Source organism: Geospiza fortis, unplaced genomic scaffold, assembly GCF_000277835.1.
Source record: "Geospiza fortis unplaced genomic scaffold, GeoFor_1.0 scaffold11, whole genome shotgun sequence".
NCBI lineage: Eukaryota > Metazoa > Chordata > Aves > Passeriformes > Thraupidae > Geospiza > Geospiza fortis.
Genome location: NW_005054304.1, coordinates 13293971 through 13320027, shown reverse-complemented (window position 1 = coordinate 13320027; position 26057 = coordinate 13293971). Strand labels below are relative to the sequence as shown.

The 26057-nt window shown below is 36.6% G+C and overlaps 1 protein-coding gene across 2 annotated transcripts in view; it reads left to right on the top strand.

Annotated features, from left to right (window-relative positions):
• The first annotated feature begins 2259 nt into the window (after nucleotides 1-2259).
• The window catches only part of SEC24B (SEC24 homolog B, COPII coat complex component), a 40561-nt gene continuing 16763 nt past the window's right edge, over nucleotides 2260-26057 (top strand). The window contains exons 1-9 of one of the 2 annotated variants that reach the window (XM_005418163.2): nucleotides 2260-2959; nucleotides 10599-10784; nucleotides 15555-15659; nucleotides 18471-18551; nucleotides 20274-20455; nucleotides 22001-22185; nucleotides 23302-23404; nucleotides 24267-24393; nucleotides 25012-25121. In XM_005418163.2, coding sequence (XP_005418220.1) covers nucleotides 2260-2959; nucleotides 10599-10784; nucleotides 15555-15659; nucleotides 18471-18551; nucleotides 20274-20455; nucleotides 22001-22185; nucleotides 23302-23404; nucleotides 24267-24393; nucleotides 25012-25121 — 1779 coding nt within the window. The remainder of the gene's footprint in view (nucleotides 2960-10598; nucleotides 10785-15554; nucleotides 15660-18470; nucleotides 18552-20273; nucleotides 20456-22000; nucleotides 22186-23301; nucleotides 23405-24266; nucleotides 24394-25011; nucleotides 25122-26057) is intronic. The other variant, XM_031066362.1, reaches the window with a different exon arrangement.

The following is a 26057-nucleotide window of genomic DNA, read 5'->3' as shown; positions in this document are numbered from 1 at the left end:
ATGATGTTTTAGAGATAACCTCAGCTGCACACAGCAGGTGTTTCAGCTCCTTTATGGAATTTTTTGAGATATTTTTCAGCTGTTTTGGAAGGGTGGAATACCTGAGACATTGGGACTGATTGTACAATTAACGAAATTTTGAAATGACACTGAAGATGTATTTTGATTTCCAATGTTGAAAACTATCCAGTTATGTAGTCACCATTAGTAGCTTCAGCTACTAATTGCAGTACAAAAATTATTTTCCATTCACATTCTTTGTAATCAAATGGACAAAAAATTCACTTCAGATAGAATAATCTTCCGTCTATAATTATAAAACTTGCTTTCAAAGGACCTGCAGCATGAAATCAATGTAATTTTTCAAATGTTGTCTGTCTCAGTGAGGTTTTCATGTGTGTGTTTATAGATGTTCCTGCTTAAAAATGTGAATGAAAAGAACTCTGCATTCTGTCATTTAGAGACTGATATCTTGCATTGATGATTTAATCTCTGTTTATGGTGTTTATTTTGAAACAAGAGCTAGATACTAGAAGACTTTGTAGTAGATGATTTGATATGCAGCCTTTCATTTAGGAGTTAGATGCTCCTAAACCAGTTTCTAAGTTACACCTGCTCAGTTAGTTAAATCTGCATATATCAGTAGAATAGATGCACATTTTATTTTCAAATAAAATATCTTCTCTTGCTACATTAGGTGGCATAGCTGCTTAAAGCCATAAACCTTGACACATGTAAATTATTGCTGTATCTTTGGTTTCCTTTTTCAGACTTTAAAAAGCAGGTCAAAAGTGTGCAGAGTTCATGTAGCTGTTAATGGCTTGCTAACCCAAAGTCATTTTCCTTTAAAGGAGAAAAAGCTATGCAGCTCTGTAAAGCATCTCCCACTTTTTCAAGAAGAAGGTGAATCAGGAGCATAGCTCATACATGCTCTCTTCAAAACTTGAGATAATTTTTTTAAGTTCTTTATGCTTTTCCCCCAAGTGCCTGTCTGTCTTTTGATCCAGCAGTCCAAGTTACTGTTCTGCAATTTTTTAGCTCCTTTCTCTTCTGCTCAACTTCCTGTGAATTATGAAAGGGCATTTTTAATTTTACCAGAAAGCGATTTTGGGCAGTATGTTCCTTGCTTTTAGGGGTCTGTTAACAAAATCATTATTAAAATTGCCTTGCAAGTTAATCATAGGACATGTAGAGGTTCCTTGGAGAACAGTGATTTTTCAGAATTTCAAGATAAGAGAAGTAATGCTTAAGTTTTGTAATCATTGTAAGTATTAGCAGGGGAATCAACCATTCACTATTACCTCCGCTGCCATTTAATTTGTGAGTGGGCCAGTGCTATGTTTATGTTTTTATTGGCCAGGGAGTGAGAAATAACACCGTAGTCATTCTGTGTGATGTAAGCAGTAGGGTGGGAATTTTAAGAAAGCATCTGTGGTTCACTAAAAATAAAAACAGGGTTAAGGAATGGGACATGAGGAAAAACTTTGAGATTTCCCATTGAGCAGTTAGCTGAGAAAATCAGTTTGAACATGGTTAACATTTGGTCTGTAGCAGGCAAGTACTTGTTTGACCCTTGCTGGGCCAGTATGTAATTAACCTCTAATGTTAAAGCCAATGGCAGTGGTACCAGAGGTCAGTTTCTCTGATACCAACATCTCTTAGACCTGGTGTATCAGGCAGTAAATGAAAATTATGTGCCTTGTCAAGTACTCTGTAGTTTCATAAAAACATCAGTTTTCCTGAAAGCATAATACATAAGGACATAGAAGACAAATATAACTGTCCTGCAAGTCTTTTTGCTCACTGTATTGAAGACTTGTAAAGAAGAATACCTGTATTGTTATGTATTGACATACTGATTTCACTGCAGCTTTTCAGTTTCCAGATTCAGGTGGTTCAAACACTTACAAATACAGTTGGGTGCTTATTGTTACTCACTATTTTTTTAAGTATTAACCTCCTATAAACTCTTAAAAATATTCAAAATACAAACAGGAGGCAAACAATCTTGGCATGGGAACCTCTTTCAAGAATGGAAGCAATCCATTTTTCTGCTTCTTCTTTGTGTATTTGCGAATTCCCTCAAATAGTGTATTTATATGCATTATACTTGATTTATTCTCTCTCTGCTGATGAGACTCAAATTCAGAAATAGAAAGAAGAAAGCAGTTGTTTGTTAGTTCAAGTGCAGAGTCCATTGACACTTCTAGCAGATGCCCCTTTTAATACGTGTGATGTTTTCTCTTCATTTCAGGTCCTATGCAGAGTCAGATGCAGTTCCCCTCTGGCTATGGCTCACATCTTCCAAACTACAGTGCGCCTTCAGGACACTATTCCCAAGTGCCCAATAAAGCTGCTGCTTCACATCTGGAGAATCAGTACAGAGCCAGTTACTACCCTGGTTACTATTCAGCACCAGCACAAAATGTTATGACATCTGTGGGTAGCAGCGTGTTGAATGCACAGGAGTCACATCAGTTGTACAACAACGCTCCTCCCCATTCAGGGGGCTCCAGTGACAGACCTGTTCAAGGAGCAGTATCGTCTGCATCCTACTTGCATGTGAGTGCTCAGCAGTCATATTCAGCATTTGATAATCACTACAGCACTTCTGTCAGCTCTTCAGTTGCATCTCAGGGATTTCCCCTTAATTCTGATCACTACGCTATGCCCGTGGTTTCTGGTGCCGTGTACCCTAATGTTTCCTATCCTCCCGTGGCTGCTGGAGGTGTGTATGGGCAGACATTTACCTCTCAGAGTCTACCTGCTGTTGGACAGTTCAAAGAGACAAATGCATTTTCTAGCCAGAGTACATCAGTACCTCATTCCCTTCAACAGCACATTCCCGTGGGATACAATACAACATTATCAACTGTTTCATCTGCTCAGGCTGTGCAAGACAACCTCAGCAAGAATCTCACTGGATCGGTTCCTAAAGTAAACAACCAAATAAATACAGGTATGGTGTTACTTGAAAGATAGTGAACTGCCAGATTTGTCTGCGAAACATAAGTAATCGTGTGCTCTTGTTGGCTTGTTTGTGTTCACTGTGTGGAATTCTGTAATGTAATTTTGAGTTCTGTCACTCATTCTTGTAGCTTTTCTAATTTGGTTACCACACTCCTCACAATAGCTGCTATTTGGTTCTAGTGAGAGATACAGAAAAATACACTATTTAGGGGATGGTTGTAGTTTATTTGCATGGTTTTCATGTGAGTGACCTCAGAAGGGAGGTTTTTCATGCAGTTCTGAAGGAATATGTAATTTCTGAAATATGTTATTCACAAAGATTTTTTCTTTTCTGGCTAAAGAATTTCTCTGAGTCATGGTTGTTGTTTCTTTAAATTTTGCCTTAGTGACACTGTGAGAGACTGAAATGTTAATGGTGATGACTTAAAACAATCAGCCATTTGTGGAGGCAGCAGGGTGCTTTGCTGAGGCCAGGTTTGCACACTTTTCCCCTGGAGGAGGAGAGTTTATGGGGGTGTGGTGTGTGATGGGAAATCAATCCACACGAGACAGGGAGGGTGAACACCCAGTGCCAGATGCTACAAGCTGGATCTTGAGCCAGGTAAGAAGTAGGCCCTGTGGAGGCAGGTTGGTACTTTTTTATCATGCCAATTGTCCTTCCTTACACAACAGTCACACGTAAACCTGAATGTGTTAATCCTTTCTGATGGGGCATAACTGACCCAAGTGCACTGGCAGCTTTGTCTCTTAGAAGGGGCCAAAACCATCAAAGACCCCTGAAATGCCCCCAGACTCAATTTCCAAAGGAGTGGGCATGATCCACAGTGGTGCAAACAATGTTGTAAAAAACAGTGTAAAACTCCCCTGCCTGCATCCAAGGGGAAGTGCTTGGAGTTCCCATGTACACCTGAACATAATTAACCCACTGAGTTCTGACCCCCGCCACCAAGAAGACCAGAAGAAGAGGACTAACTGGACACTGTCTGGATCCCCAGGTGGTGATATCTTTCTATTTATCCAACACATATAATTTGTACATATTGCTTTTCCACATTAAGCGTAGGTGGCCTGCCCACCTCAGTGAAAATGAGTAGAATTTAGTCCCATTTGGATGGTATGAGACACCTCATGATGAGTCCATTGTCATCCCTGTGTGCTGTCCACACCTGGTGTCAGCTGGCTTGTGGCTCCCCAACACCACTGGTATTCACTGAAACTTTATTGGTGCTAAGGTGATACAACAGCACATGCTTTACCCACAGACACACATACAATATCTGCAGAAGTGCAGAGTGCTCGGAGGCCAGGGCCTGGGCTGTCTTCTCCTACCTTGACTTGGAGTGACCCAGGGCCCTCAGAAGTTTCTGTGATACCATTTTCCCTGCACTCTGCAGGGAAGACTCACAAATATGATGTCTACCACAGTTCCTGGATGTGTTTGTGATCATGTTGGTATTTGTTCACTTTTTCTCCAGTGGCCTCTTCTAAGGATGTGTCAGTACACTTGTATCACACAGTCATATCTACCACAAATGCTTGAATTTCCTTCGCAAAAATTAAGTCTGGTTTGTATAACTCATTGCTGTCATCTCTTGTATGTGGTTCCTGAAATACTGTCCAATCTTGCTTTTTTGCTTCCTTTGATAATATTTTACATATGTAATTGTGCTTTTTAGTTCTTGTATCCTGCACAACTGGGCAGTTCCCAGTGATGTGGGAGCATGTTTCATTCTCAGCCTGGCAGTGCCTGCAGGATTTGAGGTATTTTTCTTGTCTGCCCCTTGTCTCTTGATGGTTCTTCATCTGTTGTTTTTCACTCCCTTTCTCTTCTCTCTTTCTATTTTATTCTCTCTCTCTCTCTTCTTCACATTTATTGTTAGGTAAAATTCATACTATTGACTTTGGCATACAGACTCAATTGCACCATAATTCAGGAAGAGGTATCTCTGTAATAATTGTAATAATTGGATCTTAATAAACATATGTGCATTCTCCCACAAAGTGCAGGAAACAAGTGGAACCCTGCGTGGATTTCGAGTCAGTTGGGGCTTTTTAATTAATGTTTTTGATAAGCATTTAAAAGAGTTAGGAAGTTGTAACTGATTTTTGCAAGCAACAACTTGATGGTTTTAATATGGATATAGCTATAAGGTCGTGAAGGTGCCAGTTGAGGGCAAGTACACTCAGTCCTCATTAGTTCTTTCAGCTTCTGTTTCATAGGAAAACTGAGTACCAGTTCATGAGGTAGTACTTAGCAGGAAGCATAGAAGAGACTGGAGATGTGGGAGTACCTTCACAATAGAATATCTTGCTCTGCAGAGGAGAGAGCAATAGTCTGTGCAGGATTTGATCTGATTTTCTTTCTAAACTGGGAATTTTCTGACTTCATGCAGTTTTGACTTGTAAGCAGTGCCAGACTACAGCTTGCTTTCTCTACTAAAGACAGATGTTACATAACTGTAGGTTTCCTTTTTAATGCTAGATAGTTCAGATTATAGTGTAACGTTGAAACTGTATTAGGAGTCCTGGTAGCTGAGACTTTCTCAGACCAAGGACTTAAGAAAGAACATGGGTTTGGTAAAGCTTTTTTTTGGGAAAAGCAGTTAAGCTTAAATGAAGCTCATTCAATCCACAGTTTGAATTTAGTTTCAGTATTTTTTCCCCCCCCCCCCCCAAGACTAGGATGTGGAATGTCATTTAATATTAGTAGATTTGAATTCTGTGCTGATGAATGCTCTTTGTAATTTTCTCCAGTATTTTCAAACCATTAAACAAAATATCATTTAAAAAAAGAAGTATAGGGAGCTCCTTGTAAAGCTCCTGAAGTTACCAGCATTTCATGGTTATGCATAAAAATGGATTCTTTCAAGGACTGGCCAAAAAAGTTGACTCTGTTCAGTGCACAATGTGCAGCTGGACTTGACAGAATGCAGGTGTCTTTCCAGAATAGCACACTATGCAGTAGGCATATGAAAACTTTTTTTTTTCAAACTGTTACTGTTTTATTTACAGAAGTTTTTAATTCCAATGTTTGTTAATTTTCTTTCCTGTAGAGGTTGAAGTGATTTGTTCTTAGCAATTTTTTTTGCAATGAGCAGCTGTCTTAAAGGTGGAGCAGTGAAGCTGACCAGGCAGCGAAGAGCAATATGAGCAGTAGTTTTATATTTGAACCATTCAATGCTGCTCTTAAGGGGGTGATTGAGTTAGTATATGGCCTCAAGAAAAAGTAGTAATATTACACTTGGATTTCAAGGAACTAATGATAGACTTGGCTGTGATAATGCTGTGTCATGGATACTCACTTTGCAGTTATGAAAATAAACACTGATCCACTGTTTCTGTTGTACTTGGGTAATGCTGCAGTCCTTGGTTGGTTTGCTGGACTGTAGGCCTTAGTAGTTACACCACATGCAGACTCTTTCTGGGCTTGTAAAGCTGCTGATAGAAGCATGCCCTGTGCTTCACTGCACAGTGCACGGGTTTCTGGAAGTGATTTGTCTGCAAAATAATTTTTTTTCTCTTTCCCCTGAATTTCGGTTCAACCTCAGTATTTCCTGACTAAGGAAGGCAATAAACATAACAGCTGATAGCAAGGCTGAAGGTGGAGCTGGACAATTTTAGTACTAAACCTTGAACACCTGAAACCATTTTTGGTGTCTTGGACTAAACAAACTGCCTCCAGTGATATCTGATTTCTTTTAATCTAGAATTCAACATCTTTGGCTAAAATATATTAAAAATCCAATTGCTACAACACCCTGATAGTAAAATACTTACATAAATAATTACAAATAAATGCATAAGAATAAAATTGTAAAGTAATTCTAGTAATTGTTTGATCCTGGCATAATTGGTTTGGTTTTGAGATGCTGAGATGCTTTCTAAATTTCCCAGTGCAGTCTTACTGTTCTCTGATGGAGTCATTTCATATATAGTATTCTATTTGTTCTCAGCCTTTAAGAAAAGGAGTTGAATTTTGAAGAATATTTGCCAATTCCTGTACATCCTGGGAAAGTGAATGCAATACACAAGGAGCATAAGGAAATAATGAATGATCTGTTGGAAAGAAACTTGCTGAGTATTTCATCCTCCCTGCTTTCTTCGGGAAGAAGCAATGATGGGAAACAGTTGCCATCTGTTCTATGCATAGTTTTCTGCTAAACTGCTTGAAAAAAGAAAGATTTACTGAAATTCATAAGCCTGCTTTCTATGACTGTTTGTATAAAGAAACTTGGATACCGTATCCTCCTCTTCGTCAGGGTGCCAATAAGAGTTTGCTGTCATTGCCCCTGTGCTGTGAAAGATGCCCTTACAATCTTTAAATTATAAATAAGCAAATTGTAGACAGACTGTCAGTCAAGATGCTGCAGTTTTAGTGTATTTTTCCAAACCATTTTTGTACCGTCAGCACTGAAAGCTCTCTGTGATGAAAATGAATCCTTTATGTAGAAGAGTGATGTGTTGATAAAATCTGTGTGTTCAAATAGGACTTACTCAGGAAACTTAGGCTGGTGAGAGTTTTTCAGAAGTTGTTTGATTTCTGAACTGTTTTTTACTTGAATCAAAAAAGTTGTCACCACTGGACTTGAACTGGTTTCTTTAAACATCTAATTTTATGTATAGCCTTGAAAAGCCTCCAGCATGTTGAATTTACTTATTAAGATCAAATCTCTTAACTTCTGTATGTTGTGTACTAAGGACATAGAACTGCAACAAAGTATTTTCATATGACTTCAGCAGCCCCTTTCTGAAATAGCTGAAGTATTTTCAGCAAGTGTGCTGAGATTTCACTAAAGAAACCAGATTTATTTTAACAGGATTTTTTTTTGCTGGTAGTTGACTGCTCTTGGTGAATAATAGCCAGTGAGAATAATTTGCTTTGCTTTAGGAAGTATAAATAAAGTAGAATAAAAATATCCCTAATTTGAGTTTTTTTCTCCTTGGAGGTTTAAACTAGTTTAACCGTGCAAAATCACCCTCTTCTATCTTTAAAATCTGTACTTCAGCAGAACAGTCTCGGTAAAAATCTGTTCAGGAGTGTTATGCTATGTAAATTTCATACTTTATATTATTTCTATTTTTTGTCTTTCTAGGTCAGTAGCTTTCTTAAATGTTTTTCGAGTTTATTTCAGCTGAAATTGGAGCACTCTCATTATTCTTGGTGCTTTTCAACTTAGCATGGATGTCAGCCAGGATGCCTGAATTTTACTGGACTCCTCTGTGAGGAGAGGGAGCTGGAGAGCTCCTGTGGGTACGTGGCATGGGTTTCTTTGCATCCTGCTATGGACAGTCTGCTTGAGCAGGAGACACTCTAATTTCATTATCTCACGCACATACTTCCCCTTATGTCAGATCAGGATGTAAAGTCCTTGCTGCCCCAGTTCCATAGGAATGTAGGCTATAATCCTGTAAATCTGCTAATATAGGTGTTCTTGAAAAAAGGGAAGGACTGCAGCCAGTACTGAAAGTCAAGGTGAAAGATGCTGTTGGAAAACAGGGAGGTGGTGCCTCTCTCCTTAGAAATTGTGTCGTGTTGGGTGCAGGGGGTGTGGGGGGTTGTGAAGGCAGGAAATCAAGACCACTGCTGAAGCAACTCAAGAAGGATAATTCTCACATGTCTTCTGAAATTTTGAGGAACTGTGGTGATACTTTTAAACTATGACCTCTAGGTCTCCAGTTAGACATTAAATGCCAACTTTGTGATGATGTATAGGGAAAAATGATGATTTACAACGCCAATTTGCCCGATTCTGCAGATTCTTTCTGTAACATACCATTTAGCTGTAGATCATTATGCTTGATTATTGTTAGTGCAAGAGTTGTTCATGGTTGAGAGGCATGAAGGAAAATCTTCAGTACACACTGAGGGTGAGGAAACGTGCTTTTAAATGTTAATTTTGTTCAAGTGTTTTCTTTGGTCTTGGTTGCTTACAGCATTTAAAACCTTTATGGAGTCACCAAATAAAGTGTAATGTTTGATTTTGCAGACTGGATTTCTGTACAACGAAAAAATATATTTTATTTCTCAGAGTTTAGAAACATTTATTTTACAATGCATTTAGAGGATTCACGTAATTTTGAAGGTAATTGGATAACCTTTGCTTGAGAATAGATATTAGTACTTGGCAGGAAGGTATTATATGTTTAGCTAATCCAGGTGTAAATTGGTTTTGGCTTTGAGCACGTGACACTGACATTACAGCATTTAGCACTCTCTACAGCAGTGCTTGATGCTGCCAGCGTGGCTATATTGCCTTGCAATGTGGAAAATACCATCACCTTACAAACAACTCTACAAAACCTGGGTGAGCATGTGGATGTGGCAGAGAACTTTCCCTTGCATGTCTTGCTTGAGGAAGCTGCTGTAATAAGAGCATTCGTGCTGACAGGTTCTGAAGCTCCCATGGGGAATCTGCAGGATACTGTGTAGAAGCAAAGATTATAGCAAGTCTACTGCAGTAAAAAAATGCTTTGTATGTTCAGTGGAAAAAGACATCAGTTCCATTTTGATAAGACTTGAAAAAAGCCGTGTGTATGCTCAACATCAGATTTTAAAATTGAAAAAGATATAAAAGATAATAAAGATGTGTGCTGTAAATTTTGACTGTAAATAATAAAAACAGAAGGGTCATTTTAAACCGCCTCTTCTTCACCCTCTAAAGGAAACCTTAACTTGCCCATGAAGTTCTTTGAGATATCACCTCCACTATTCAAGAAAATGTTCAGGGACTCTATGAACTACACAGCCATATGTGCGGAAGATGCAAAGTTAATATTACCTCTGCATCCTCTAGCAAATTTGGTAACTTCAGCAAGTACTCTACAAATGGAGAATTTTGCTCTTGCTTAATTTCTGTGTTTGTTGACTGAGTACTTTTGGTAAAACCATTTCCTTTCTCTTCTTTTTAGCAGCTTGGTTGGTCAGGATGTTTTTAGAAAGAATCATAATACAGATTTTCTCAATTTATAAGCAAAGAGCAACCCTTAGTTGAGAGCTAACTTAATTGAAGTTATGTTGTCCTTGTCTGATTGGAGTTTCAGCTGGACTATGTCAAATCTCTCAAAGCATTAATCTGACTATTTTTAAAGCAGATTATATCTAGTCCAGATGTCTAAAACACATCAGAAGTTTTGTGGAATACTCAGGGTTGATTGAAACAGATTGCTTGGAATATGAGTCTCATAACTGAATACCCATATTGCAAAGTGCCAGCACTGCAAGGGAGGCACTGGTCTACTGCACAAGGTTTCCTCCCATGGGAAGAATGTTGAAGGATGTATTTCAGGTGGACTACATTCCACTTACCTGGGAACAGTAACTTAAAAAAGCACAGCATTGTGGGGGTGTATCAAAAAGAAGCTTCAGCTTAGTCTTGCTTGTACTGCATCATGCTTTTTTTTTTCCTGTTGTCAGAACAATTTGTTCGTTATAATGGAGTTTTAGCACTGTAAGTATTGAATTTTTTAAAGCAACCTCTCTTTCCATAGATACGTGTTTGAAGGCATCTCTCTTTGAAGTACTGTATTGTTTTTTGTAGTTACTGTGGAATCAAGTGTGATTGCTTGTGCTGTGTAATTGTCTGTGCAACTACATACAAAGGGTTCCTGCTTTCTGCTGTTGTTTTCAGGTGGCATTGATTCTTCACAGCCCGTGCACTCAGTGAGCCAGAATGTTCCATTTACCAAACCTGGAGTTGGAACATCTGCTGCCTCTGCTGTGATGTCGTCAGTAAGGTCACCTGCTCCAAGCCTGTCTTCAAAGCCACCATCTTCACCCTCTGTTACACAGTCACCAGAGCTGGCCCTTCAGGAAGGTACTAAAAGGGAATGGGAAGTCACACTACAGGCTTTTGCTGTATTCCACATGCACACATGAATGCTGGCAGTTTTATTGCTGCTTTTCTGTGTTTGGCTGGAGCACATCTCTGGCATCTCATCAGGCTCCCTGAGTGGTGGTGGTTTATGTCACCTTGGTTTAGATTCTCTTAGTGCTTGTGTTTGATTTCCTTTGTCCATGTGTTGCCTTTGGCTTGTCTTGTTGGCGGTCCTACATGTCTCTTGCTCAAAAAAACCTTCTTTTAGTTCCCTTATTCTAAGAAACTGCTCACTACTTTAATTTCTTAGAGGAAGGTTTTAAAATTAGCTTGTAATTAGTCTGTATTGAAACATGAAGTGTAAATTAGAAATCTACTAGTTTGTTGAAACAGTGAGTTTGAGGATTAGGTTCAGACTGGTAGAATTGTTTTCTTACTGCTTAGCTGTAGGTGCCCATGGAAGGCTGCTGCAAGAGTTCTTGTGGGAAAACCTGAGTGTTTGTATAAGCTCCTTCCTGTTCTGATGTCGGCAGCATCTTGATAAAGAATTGATTGGCTCTTGAGCCTTCTTCAGTTAAATTAAACTTTACACTGCCTTGACACGGCCTTCAGTTAAATTAAACTTTACACTGTTTTCACTTGCCTCTTGATTATTACATGTTTCTGTATCTAGTATTCCAAATCTAATTGATGCATGATTTTTTTTTTATTTTGGCCATGTTTTCTTGTAGCAATTTCAGAATTTTAAATTCTTATGGATAAAGAATTCTGCCTGTGTGGGGCAGAAGTAGGCATTAATTTTGTCAGAACAATATGATATCTCTAGTGTTCAAAATAATTGACAACCTCATTGGTGTGTGATTGTCACAGAGTATTTTTTTATTCTTAAATTACAGAATCCTCTGATGTAAATAACTAAAGTACCACTTTTCCTCCTTTTTCTGGTAGAATGCAGATTACAGGTTGTTAATCAATCATTTCTATATCTATTAGAGTAAAAAAAATATTCATTGCTGTAAAGTCCTATGTGCAGTGTATAATTTTAAAGAAAGTATGTCAATTTTTGGAACTGTGAGCTTTGCACAGTTTTATAGTTGATTTTGGTGCTAGATAGACTTTGTGTTGTCGATGTGCTTACTAGAAAGACACTGTTGCTTCTTTTTCCAAAGAAATTGCAAACCATGTTTTTAATGAGAAAAAGGATTTCAGCTCTTTAACTGTGATTGCCTTGATGTGCAATGTGTGTGTTCTGGAAGTGATTCCTGTGAAATGTGTGAACACCTGGTACAGCAGCTACAGATCAGTTCAGTGGCTGCTGAACTTCCCTAAATTCAAATACTTCCACTAAGTGAAGGTGAATGCAGTAGGTAGCTGAATGAGCACATTCTAAAAACAGCAATATGTTGGCAGTATAAAGATAAGTTGTCCGGAGTTTTTATTGATCTAATTTTCTTTTTTTACATGTCATCACAGATAAGTTTCTATGTTCAGATGATGGTTTTAGGAGCATTGGAAGACTTCAAACGCTTCTCTAGTTTTGTTTGAGGAGTCTGAAATAAATAATGTACCCTTGCTTTTTTAATCAACAACTTTTTAATCAAAAATTAAATGTGGTAACTATTTGTGGAAGTGAACCTACTGAAAAACCAGAACACATGTACTGAATATTTGTCTGGGTTAGAATTCCAAGTATGTTTCAGCTGCAGTAATCAGATGGACTTGATTTTTTAAAATATTGTTTTATATTATAGAATACAATTGTCTACATGAAAGCATTCTGAAAAAACCCAGTTTGAATTAATTTTTAAAAAGGATTTAATTGTTTTAGTCTCCTCTTGGGGCATCCTACAAAAATTAAAAAATTCTAATTGTTTACTCGACTATCTTCTAGCAGGACAAAAGCCTTAAAATGTCTTGAAGCCTATTTAATCTTACATAACTATCTGTACAAATTTAATGTGCGCTTTATGTTTGAAAGGCTTTTATGGTGTGTGTGATTGAACTTAAAATACTGAAATAGTTGGTTTATTTCACAGGCAAATATGTTGTTATCCCAATTTATCTTCTGTGTCCTGCCACCTACATTTCTAAGTGTCTGTAAATTATAGTGGGATAAAGCCTTTGAGTGCAATATTATTATATCACAGGTACACTGCTTGCAGGGTTTAGAGGTTTCCAGTCTAAGCAATTTGTGATGATTTAAATTATGTGGTTGCATTTTAGGCCAGATTTATGGAATAACATGACTCAAAATAAATAATGATTTCAAAATCGGTTTTTGCAGTTTTAAAAGTGGGAGATTTTAGGACCATTATCAAATCTGTAAAAGATACTAAGCAGAACTGAGCTGTCACAACAGAAAACATGATTAGGCACATGATGGCACTTGGAATTGCAGTCTGTAGCCACCCATTTCTGCCCTCAATTGCTTTCTCCCCTGTGTTGGCCTACTATTGGCATTGCTGGGGAGTGAACTAGAAAGGGAGACTTTCCCACCTGACAATGACTTTTTAAACTATGTTATTTTTTAGCCAAATCTATTCTCCAGAGGTTTTTTTTTTGTCTGGACAGTTGTACTAGCACAGCACAGTCTCAAAGGCAGAAATCTGTAGTATTGGCGGCAATGAAAATAACTCCATGCAAACTCATAAGGCTGCTAAGAATCAAACCAGCCCAGTCTTCACAGCATTCATAGTGACATAATTCATGATTCCTAAACTTCTTTGTTGCTATTTTTCAATCTCTTTTCTTCCTTATTCTTTCTGAACACCTGCATCTTTAATGCGTGTGACCAGTAATGAGTAATCCAGTCCTTTTCTCTCATCTGTGTATGCTTGGAATTTTTGCATTAGCGTGCACTTTCCAGGTAGATATCCTTTCTTTCTTCTTCGTATCCATGTACATGATGTCTTTACACTCTTTACTTCTCACACTGGGCACATCTACTTTTGCTTTGGTTCTTGCTGTTACAGTGCAGCCTTTCTTGTCATCCTGACTTTTAACCCTTTTAGTTGCATCGTAGTTATTTTAAGGTAGGGGTTTTTTCCCTCTTTCACAGTAATGCATTCTTTTATTCCTCAGTAGTTCTCCCAGGCCCGAGAAAAGACATAGTCTGTTCTTGCACAGATAATGATTTTCTTGTATTCTCACCAAATGCATTCGGTAAATTTATAAAAAGTGGGACTAGAAATTACTCAAATTAGCCCTGTGTTTTAACAGTATGGGAAAACTGAAGCACCAAATCTACTCAGTGGCACTTGGGATGATTTTTCATTCATTGTTGTGACTACTTGAATTACAGAGGAATTTGATTAGAATTGTACAAGTATTAATGCACTAGCTAAAGGAATATAATGCCAATCTTTTCTTGCACCAGTCTTCTATGAAAGTTCACCTTCTCAAGAATGTTGTTATATAGTTTTGCTTTGTTTTCTTTTTACTTCCAGTATTTGAGTAGATACTCTTCACCTTGATTCTGTTGGTGTTTTTAAAGTGGAATTAAAATGCTCCTCTTGGGTTCATTTGCTAACTCTTTTTGAAAGAGCCATGAAACTAACAGCATTTATAGACCATATTTTAAATAAAATAAAGGTTGATACAGTTGACTGAAGTCATGGATGGGCATATTATTAGTTACCATGATGGTTTCAGATTATACATAACATAACACTTCTATAATGCTTTATAGTATTAAAATAAAGAATCCGGTTCATTGGTGCCAGAGTACTTCTACAGAGGGATAGAACCTCAAATTCCCAAATATTTGAAGAGTTTTGAATACTTAGGATATTTTCTTGTCATAGCAATCCGTTAGATTGATAAGAGAGAAGCAGTGATTACTTGCATTTATTTAGGATGTCACTGCCTGACTAAAAGCATATTTAAAATCCTTGCTAACCCTGCCTTGTCACAAGAGAAGTGTAAGATTTCTTGAAGATGCTGAAAATGCATCAATAACAAGTAATGCAGGAAATTAATTATAAGCCATTGCTGCATGCTTTACTCTGTTTTGAAATGATGTGTTTGTGTTGCTTTTGTGTATTGCTCACATATGTTTAGATATTGTAAAAGCAAACAAAAAAACTAAAAAAAAAACCTAATAGGTTGTGCTGTGGAGGTGACAGCAGTAATAGTTGCTGCATTGTCACCAGATGCTAGAAGTGCATGGTGTAATCATGTGCTTATGAGCTGAATTTAGGCACTCATGTAAACATAAGACAACCCAAATTTTCAGGTTTACCTAGCTTTAATTTCCCTGATTGTGTTGTGCTCTCTGTATGTGTGTTTGTACTCTTGCATGTGGCAACAGCAGTATATTTCATTCATTTCTGACAGAATTCCGTCATGAATTATTCTTTTCTTAAAAGGGACAGGTATGCCAAGCAAAAGTTAATACTAAACGTTTTCATAACATAATTTGAATTTATGTGGAAACAAGTCCTTTATTTCTGTGTATTAATTTATGCAAGTACTCCACTGGATAAACCGGTATTAAAAAGATAGGTAGGAAGTCTGTGTGTTTAATTTCCTGGTACACATGCACATACACACATATAAAATTATCTGCTAACTTCCATGTGCTACTAATATTTTACTAATGTTTTACTAGCCCACTAATAACTGCTTCTAGGGTTGTAGATTAAACTTGCTGCATGCTGGGATTTTCTCTGGAATAGCTGATTTCTCTCACTTTTAATGCAATGATTTGTGATTCCGTTTCTTGTCTTTCCTGTCTGTTTGACTCTGATGTTTGTGCTTTCCAATTCACAGGCATGCAGTATGGTGGATATGTTAATAATCAAGCTAGCTCTGCACCAGCTCCCTTGTCATCAAGTTCAGATGATGAGGAAGAGGATGAGGAGGATGAGGAAGCAGGTTGGCTTTAGCTTTACACCAGTATCTTGTTCTCTTCCTACTTAAGGTTTTCCCCACATTTCCATCCCCTGCAACTTTTTATTTCTTTAAGACAAAGCATCACCCTGACTCTTCAGCTTGAGATTTCCCAGCTGTTACTAGTATAGTAAACAAAAAGGATTTCAGTGGTGACCAGCAAATAGGTCCTTATTTTTGTTATGTTAATATCAGATGTTTTATGAACCTAACAAAGTAATATTTACAATTTGCAAGACTCACATATTTTTAGTATTTTGATTTGCAGTGAGTTTTAACTGAAGATAACTAGCAGTAGAACTTACACTGATAATTGTTCAGGTTAAGCTACCAGATGCCATTTGTATCATTACATTAAACAGTGCTTACCTTGTTTCTCATTTTATGCGTAAGGAACTCATACAATTAAGGTAGTAAACATTGAGAGGTTGTAAGTGTGCTTTTTAGGACAGTAAATTAATCAGTGCTGATTTTTTTCTCCTTCTAAAGGTATGCCTCAGTGGTCAGGCTCACAGGTTCAGTGTTAATCTGCTTGCTTTGTAGAAAACTTTAAAAGTTTGTTGATTTTATTTTTTTTAATTGGTTGAGGTGTTACATACTTGGTTGCATTTTGTCTGTTTTGTCAGAATGACCCAGTTTTGTGAGTTTAATGTTTCTCACCAGTTTAGTTTCTTCAATTTTAGTAGCCTTTTCTTTTGGAACTTGAAGAAATCTTTACTGGCTGCATGAGTGATAACAGCATAAAAAGCTTTTTTGAGATAAACATGAGACTACTACCCTTGTTGATAGATGGAAGTAACAGCACATACCTTGTACTGCTGGCTTTTAGTATTGATTTGGAATAGGAAACTATTGTAGCTTTTTCTTTAATTTTATGATACATGTCATCAGAAAAAAAACCAAAAACAATGCCAGTTTTATTAAAATTAATGAAATCATCACCTAGAATACTGTGAAAATAGTGTAGCGTACTCATAATAATTCTGTGAAGAGTGGAACAAACCAGTGATGACATCCAAGTCATAATTAAGAACAGTGTGTTGGGTTTGCATGCCAAGGTTTCTGTCCAAATGATGTTGATTGGGTTTTTTATCAATTGTAACATTTTTCTCCTTACTTTGTTCCCTAAACAATGTTTCATACTCCCTACCATCATTCTCTCTCAAGTTCTGTACTTTACTAAAACCTGTAGCCTTGCATTTAAATTTATGTTACGGAAAAGAGTTAAAGGGCGCCCAGGTTCCATACGGAGGCTGTCTCATTAATAAGCACATACTGTTTTATGCCTTGTCAGCAGGAGCTAATGCAAATCCTTAACAGATTTCAGTAGACAAATTTCTGGCTCAGACTGTCGCAGTGGTTTTGTGAAGAATAGGTGCTGGAAGTCTGGTTGCTTGTGTTTGTGTAACTTCTCAACTGTTTTGTTGACCTAACAAAAGTGTATCTTGACTTTTCTGTAGTAAGACTTAGCAAAGCTTTAAAAGCCCTAATCCTGATCAGGGTAAAAGAGTCATGAATCTTGATTCCTTCAGCTTCTAGAACAGAAAAGAAAATCTTGCAATTACATTTTTTAGTAATGTCCAGGTTTTTTAAAAAAAAGAAAATTTACAATGAAGATCTGAAAACTATACTGTCAGGATGGTGCCATGGTATTTCTGTGTCCCAAATGTCAGTGATGTTATGTTTTCATATGCAGAGTCTCTTCACTTGGAAGTCTCAAATGTTCCACCATTGTAGTTCTCCCTTGAAATACTTTCAGCTTTGCAATGGGATGTGTTGTCATGGTTGGTCCTTCTGAGTTGAACAGTATCAGTCAATCTTTTCAGTCTTTTCTGCCACAAAACTTATATATACAATTTTTTTTTCTCAATTCTTAAATAGACACTTTTTTTTTCTATCACACTTCATGGTTTTAAAACACGTTGGTGTGTTTTAAAGAGAAGATACCTTTAATCTTCTTGGCCCTTTTTCATTGGAAATAAATGTATGTGAAATCGTGCCGGAAGAGATGTTTTAAAATAATTCTTTGTTTGCCAGATGTTTTACAGTAAGATATTCAAGATCTGTGCATAGGTTGAACTAAAAATTAAGCAATCAAGTCTCTTTAGTCCTAACAGCTATGTCTGTGCTCATTGTGCTTTTTTATATCTCCCTAGTTAACTTTTGGTACTTAATTTTACATAGTTACTTTTTACTCAGCTACTTTAGGTTGAGCCAAGGGTAATTGTTTATACCAACTGAAGTTCAGACTCTTGTCAATGATAATGGAAAATAGAATCTTTAGACTGACAAAGGCTAGCTGTGAATTAGAATGGTACAGAAAGGAGGGAAGAATTAAATCCTTCTCAGTTTGGCTTGAAGGTGGATAATCACTCTGAAGATGATGGGAATCTTCTGTTGCCTGTGCTTGTGAAGAAGGTCGTGAATGGACTGTTTTTAAAATGTGCATGGCCTCAGTTGATAGTCTAGAAAGAACTTTTGGTTTAATAGAAAAATATTTTCTATTTCAAGAAACAACTTTTTTCATTGTTGCTGTCTTTTTGCCATTGATCTCTCTTGCTGTTTGTTGGGCATGTGCTTGTTTGTTTCTAGTATCTTGCTGATTATATTTTCTCCCTCTCCTCTTTACAGTGGTAATAGTTTTCAAATCTTAGGGCTGAAGGGGTGGGGTTTTTTCCCAGGATCTTTCTTGACAGTTTCCTATGAAAGGTTTTAGGAAAAAAAATCTCAGTCTTTTATTTATCAAACGTTTGCTATTTCTGATATCCCTAAAGTTAAACTATTTTCCTCCCTCAGCACTTGATAGTTCCTCTACTACAAGCAGTGCCTCTCCTGTTCTGAACAATTATGATGCTCTGGAAGGAGGTGGCTATCCAGGTAAGCAGTTTGTTTTGAATTATTTATTCCAGTACATAAATGTCGGTTTTTATTGTTTCTGGTCTTTTTTATTGTTAATTAACAAGTAGGTGAAGGGCAGTGCCTATGAAAGGCACAGGGGAAATCATCAGAGGAAACATACATGTCTTTTAAAATAATTTCTCACAGTTTTAACACTGAAGTTCATATAACCTTTTAATAAAACTTCCCTGAATCATAAGTCATACTTTCCATTGTAGTATTGAGGGTAGTGCTGAAAATCTGCTAAGTGTGAAAGCAGCATCTTTTTTCTAGATTATACTGTATGCCTGATTGTGTTGTTGACATTAGGAGCTGATAATAGTTGCTGTCACATCACAGAAGTTTTGGGAGACCAACAATATCAGCTTGCAGAGATGCTTGGATAAGGTTATTCTCTTTTACTTTTCTTCATTTAAAGAAAATGGCTGCTGTTTTGCTTACTCTTAGCTCTAAAAATATCAGGACTGTCAGGTTGGTTCTAAATGAAACTACTGGCTGACTACCTTGGTCTTGAAATCTGTAGAGCTGCCATATTGAGAATAAGAGGAAAAGATGCTATTCAAAGTATTTTAGCCACTATTTAAAATGAATAATTGGATTAATTTGGAGGGCCTACCCACTCCTGGCTCCTTTGCCTTGTTCTGGCCCCTGGGAGTGTCACAGTAGTTTGCCATAGTTTGATGGGTTCCTGATTAAAGTGAGATCTCTCTCAGTTAGAAAGCTGGTATTGTTATCCACATAGAGTCAAGCAGGACTACAAATTCAGTACCCTCTGGCCTAGTAACTAACCATTTTGGTTCTGATGAAACTATATCATAAAAATAACTTGTTCCTTTATTTTTTAAAGATAAACAGTCAACATTAGGTTTATTAAATCTGTTGCAGTTTTTTTTATTGTTTTATTGGGTTTTTTTCCCTCGTGGAGTGTTCATGACAAACAGTTTCTTGGCAGTTGGTTTCTTGAGTCCTTTGTCCCTTTGCTTGCACTTTTCCCTTTTCACCAAGCTTAAATTCTTGTGAAACTTAGCTCATATCTATAGACATCTCAAAAGAGTACTTTGATCTCTTTATAGCTGTGAAGTTCACGGTGAATTACTTTCCAGTTTGACTTGAAAAAAAGGCAGAACTAAGCTGTGCTGCAGGCATATACAAGAGAAACTTGCATCAGGTTAAAAACTTCAAAAGAGACCATGCTTTATTTCTCCTCTACCATTTATGAATGCTGTCCAAACATAAGGCTGAGCCACTGGAACTGTTCTCTAACTGTAGGCACAGCTTTTCATGAAGTTATCGTAGAATCATAGAATTATTCTAGTGGTGCTATGACAGTTTTCAGAAGTGGAGGGGAGACTAAGCATGAATGGTCTCATTTGTGGTTTATATCAAATGTATGTATTGGAATAAAATGTGGTTCTATTTTTATTCCATTCGAAAGACTTTTTTTTCAAGTTGCCTCTTTTTGTAAAGTAACATTTTGTTTGTAGTGACACAGTCCCTGTCATCTTCCATACACACTTTGTCAAAATTCTTGAAGTAATCTTTCTTTTTAATTCCTTTTTTCAGTGCAGAAAAATAACTTGATGGATAATGAAAAAACTTACAAATGGCAAGATTGTTTTGAAGCATTAGGAGTTTACATTTAAACTAAGGAGGAAATAATAAGTATATTTAATAACTGTGGGATTTCTTTTGTCTTTCCAGAGACACGTTCTGTGACTGGCAGCCCAGTTCCCTCTCCGTCAGTCCTCCAAACATCAAAAACTTCTAAACCCTTTGGTTATGGATATCCAGCACTGCAGCCAGGCTACCAAAATGCAACACCACCTACTCCTGTGCAGCCCAGTAACCCAGGACACCATTCTGGTTTTCAGCACTATGCACAGGCTTGTATTTTTCATTTTAAAATTACTTCATGAAGTAAATTCCTGGGAAAACCCTTTTCTGTGTGATATATTTCCCCTTTATTTTAATATTTTTATAATTTCTGAGACAATAAACATTAGGTATAATATTGATGTCATAGCTCTGGTTCTAAACTTATTGGAAGGCTTTTGAAGGAAAGTTTTAAGTGTGCCTCCAAGTAATTAAGCTTAACAAGTTTGCTTCACCAGTCCTTAGCAAACTCCACACTGTTAAGATTTGATGTTTGAAAGAGCTGAAGTTTATTGATAGGAAACAGTGAGGAAGCATGAGGAAGTACTTGATCATCATATATCAGGGCATTGCTATAGGCTGTGATCTCAAGCATTAAATGACCTTGTGAGCAAGGCATGGCATAGGATCCAGATAAAAGAGCTCTGTAGAGCTTGTGCTGGCTGTGTGTAGTGGAGCAGGCTGCCTGCATCTGCTTGTTTTCCTCATAAAGACAGCTCCAAACACCCAAGAAATTGTATACAATCATCTGATTCCTGTTGTACACATGAATCTCCTGAGAACAGTGGCAGAAAAAGAGCCAGGTACTGAGGCAAGACACAAATGCTGAAGAAGATCCGAGGAATGTATGTGTGAAGGGTCTAGAAAAAGAAACATACTGATACACAAGTCCTACTCTCTGAAGTAAGGGCCAGCTGGCAAAGACAGTGAAACTGCTGTGGTAGGTGATCAAAATTCCTTACTGCATATAATATCCAGTAAGGCTCTCACTGTCACAGGCATAATGTAAAATGTGACTTGGAAAAAATGTTTCATTTAATTTTTTTTAATTGAAAGGGTTGGCTTTATTTTTACTGTAATGTGAGATGAAGTTAGGCTGTTTCAGTAGCACACTGTAAAAGAACAGCAGTTGCTTCAAGTGAATTCAAGTTGGACATATGAGGAGAAAATACTTCAGGGTGGGAAGCACTAGAACAGATTGTACTGAGAAATTGTCAGTCCTTAGATATTTTGAAAGCTTAGCTGGATGAATCTATATGAGCAACCTAAACTAACTTTTAAGTTAAACTTGCTTGAGCAAGGGGTTAGACTACTAGACTTTAAAGGTGCCTTCCAACCTAACCTTTTCTTCTCTTCTATGGTGTTTTGTTTTAATTTTAAAAATAAATAAAGTCAGTGTCTGTAACTTGGAAAAGTTGATTGTAACAAAAGTTAAATTGCAGAGCAGAGTGGGAGAGAAATTGTGTCAGTAACTTGTTTTTTATGCCTGAAGAGATGGAAGGATTATGTGTGACTTCCAGTATTGATTTGCATAATGAATTTGAATTTTGTCCTATGATACACATTTGGAAGGTCACATTTGTTGCATCACATTTGTTATAGCATTTTTAAATTTCTACAGTACAACACTCCTTTAGTTTGTTTGGGTTTGTTACTAATTGCTGCTGTATCTTTTTAAAATACGTGTCTGGACGGAGGGCACTTCAAGAAGATTGAAGATTGTTATTTAAACATGATTGTGTGTTTACCTGTTTGTCATGCTCTTAACTTTACAGCAATATCCAGGTGTGAACCAGCTGTCCTCTTCCTTAGGAGGATTAAGTCTACAGCATTCTCAGCAGCCAGAAAGCTTGAGACCAGTAAACCTTACACATGATAGAAATATTTTACCGGTGTCTTCAGTTCCAGCCCCTGTGCCTAACCTGAATTCTGATCTTAGGAAATTAAACTGCAGTCCAGAGTAAGTTTACTGTGTCTAGGACAGTGTCTTATATTTTTTAGTGGGCAATAATTATTTAAAATTCTAAAAAGTGTCTCAGCTGACTCCTAACTTTGAATCTTAGTGATAAACTAACAAAGCCGCTTTTAACTGAAGTTTATTGTCTGAATCATTACACATATATTGTAACTGTCCTACCATCAGAATATATTACATGCAGTGAGTGTAGCTAGTTTCTTAGTATTTTAATAATTTTTCTATATCTTCACCTTTTTATCCATTGAAAAAAAGGTTCTTTAGTAAACAATATTACACAATGTTTCATAGAATACTTTGCAATATTGCATAGGATTTTTTCCTACAAGAGTATTATGATTATGCCTGAATACATTTAATAGTTTATGAGTATATTTTACTATGATAATTCTGCAGTCAGGTATCCTTTTTACCTCTAATTAACATTAAGTAGTATTATCAACTATCCCAAGTCAAGTGCAGCTAAGTACAGTGGAAAGTGGTTTTCCCCAAAGATTTTATTTGTAATTCCAAAATAACTATTCTTCGTTGCCTCAAAGTGACTCAGTATCGTTATTCCTGTATTTGTGGTCCCACCAGAAAACAGAAATCAGAAAACTGAAGGCCTGGAAATGATTCTTACATGTGGAATACTTTTCATAGCACTATTTGTGCATTGGGGTTTTTTAGTGTCCCTTCATGTTACACAGAACAGAAGCTTTTGACTCTCCCAGTATTTGGGATCCTTTTCTGCTGTTTTCTTATATAAATATGACATTCTGAGTACTAGGTAAATACTCTCTTGGTTCACTGGAAAAATCTTTATAATGAATAGAAAAATACATAGTTTGATTGACTGTTATACCTAAAACAATTCTGTCTCTTAGTTGGTTTTAGTATACTTGCATTGGTGAACTACTAAACTGTGGAGCAGGGGTGTATTTTTTGTTTGTTTCCTTATGAAGCCTTTTTAAAAATATTTCTGCATTTTTAAAATTAAATCATCTTTGTTAAACATGGGATTTCTTAAATTTCTAAGTTCTTTAAAATCAGGTGCTAACACAATGTTTTCAACATCTCCTAAAATTTCATTTTTAACATTATGTTCCTCTTTCCTTTCAGCTCATTTCGATGTACATTGACAAATATTCCACAGACACAGGCTTTGTTAAACAAAGCTAAGCTTCCTTTGGGTTTGTTGCTGCATCCCTTCAGGGACCTGACGGTAAAGTATTCTACTTTTTCTCTGTGTGTGTTTGTTTTATATATGCCTTTGTACTTTACAGTACTTTAAGAAGTATTTTAACAGAAGTACAAAAAAATTGTCTGTAACTTAGAGAGGAGGAGAACAAAAAAAAGCCTTGAAATTGCTACTTCATTGGCATGCATAAGGGAGAAGCCCTTCAAGTTTATTTTTTTGTTGTTGAAAGTCTTTGCTTGCCTGTGGGTCTCTGAAGAATTGCCACCCTGGGTGTTGGGCTCACAACTGTCAGATACATCTTGAAAAGGTGTTCACAGAGCTGTCCTGAGAAGAATGCTTGGTTTGAATATGTGACTGGCCTGATACTTGCTTTCAATAGAACATAAATACAATATAAGATTGAAGCTATATTCATAAGCTTCATTCATTCATTCATGTTAAGCAACTCCTCTCAATGTAATTTATTAGCATTTCTGTACAAATATGAATAACTGTCTGGTACAACTTCTTTTTGTTAGTTGTGTGTTCTTTGTGTACAATTTGGTGTCCATCATATTTTTTGTAAAGCCACTCTAAAGTTGTCCTTTCATAATTCCTTTTGCCATAGTAGCTGTAATTTAAAGTAGTTTCATTGGACATCTTACTACATCTTTCATTTTGAGGCTATATTAAGACAATAATTAAGTGTTAATTTTTTTTTGTTGTAGGAGGAGATTGTTTTTAATAGACATCATAATTACTCTATGAAATTGAACTAAACAGCTAAAAGGAAAGATGATAGAAAATGAAGTCTCACAAAGCTTTTATGAAGTGTAGTGCACAGAGATGATTTCCGTAAAGTATACTGCATACCTTTGTGACAGCTTTTCATTGTTTCCTTTTTCAGCAATTGCCAGTAATAACATCAAGCACAATAGTGAGATGCAGATCCTGCAGGACTTACATCAACCCTTTTGTTTCTTTCATCGATCAGAGGCGGTGGAAATGCAACCTATGCTATAGAGTTAATGATGGTAAGTGACTGGAGCAGGAGATGCTTGCATTTATAGAATCTCTTTCAAGTATTTCCACTTTATCAGTCCATGGGATATCTTAGTTTAAAACATAAACTACAGTGACAATGTCCTTATGATCCAGAGATTTTGAAAAGCATCTTAAGGCAGATGTGTTGTGCTTTTTCTTGAAGCAAAAGATTGTTTTGCAATCTTTGTGGACATGAAGAAAATGTGTTCATAATATGCTGATTCCTCGTCTAATGAAGTCAGCTAATCCCACTGACTGCTGTTGCAATATGCAGATGGAAACATGATGACAGCTACAATCCAGGCCAGAGGTTATGAGAAACAGTACAGATTGCTGCTTCATTGTGAAATGCTCTGCTTGCATTGCTGTTTTATAGTTGGGAATCTGTTGTTGTTTAAAATATATAAATTTTCTTTCCAATTACTGAACTTTGATGTTAAAGATATGCTTGAGATATTTGAAATGTTCCTTTTTTATGTGTCCTTAATGTAAATTTTTTGCTATTGCAATAATTGAAGTGTGCCCACATTACTTTGCATTTAGCTGCAATGGTTTTTATTTTCTGATAAAAGTATAATCTGTATTTGGGGGGGAATTTTTTTTAATAGTTCCTGAAGAATTTATGTATAATCCTCTGACACGGTCTTATGGAGAGCCTCACAAACGGCCAGAGGTGCAAAATTCTACAGTGGAATTCATTGCTTCTTCAGACTATATGGTAAGAAAAAGTTTTCATAGTAACTTCAACAGCAATTGCATATTAATATAATAGTCCTTGAAATTAATGTTTCATATTGATCCAGTGGTGTGTATTAATTTACAATTAATACACACCACTGGAGGCTTCTCTTAATACCAAGGAATAGTTAAATTCATATTTTGAGTTTTGGGTGATGTAAACAGTCAGAAACTTTTGAGTTAAAAGTAATTGAATGTGTGTTGTCATTCAGTGTAGTTTAATGTGGCACAGTCAGATTTAAATCCGATGCAGTGTGATTTCTGCCTTTCTCCCTCATTTTGAGGATGTTTTGAAAGACCAGTAATAGCATAATAAGCAAATTAATTCAGCATCAAGTTTCTAGTTAGTAATTGTGAAGAAATGGTTCTTATTAGGAGTCATCTTACAAGTGCTGGGATGGTGGTCTTGTCTGCCTGGGAAAAGGCCTACTTCATAATGACATTTTTAGCAGCAGCAAAAATGAATTGTTCTCTTGTCTTTGAATTGAAACATTGTGGCAGACATTTTACAGTCAATAAACAGCTTGGTACATAATTGGGGGAATGGTGTAGGTAGAATACTCTAACCCTGTTTCATGGATCACATTGCCCATGTACTGAAACAACAATGGAATTTAAAAGATAGAAGTTGGTATCTTTCATCATGTTTGAATTGACTGTTGGAAGGAGGGACTAAAATGTCCTTTTTTCCCCCTGAAGTATAACATTTATGTTTATAACAAATGACAGTTATTAACCACTGGGAATTGTGGTTAAGTCTATCTGCATATTGCTTAGTAAATTACTTTTATTGCATAATGTATACCTTGCATTTTTCTAAGTATTCCCTTTTCCTACTTCCCTTTCTAGTGACTAATCATTTTTAATATTTCTTTGAATATGATTTTTGAGTGTTTTTTATTTTTTTTTTACTTTG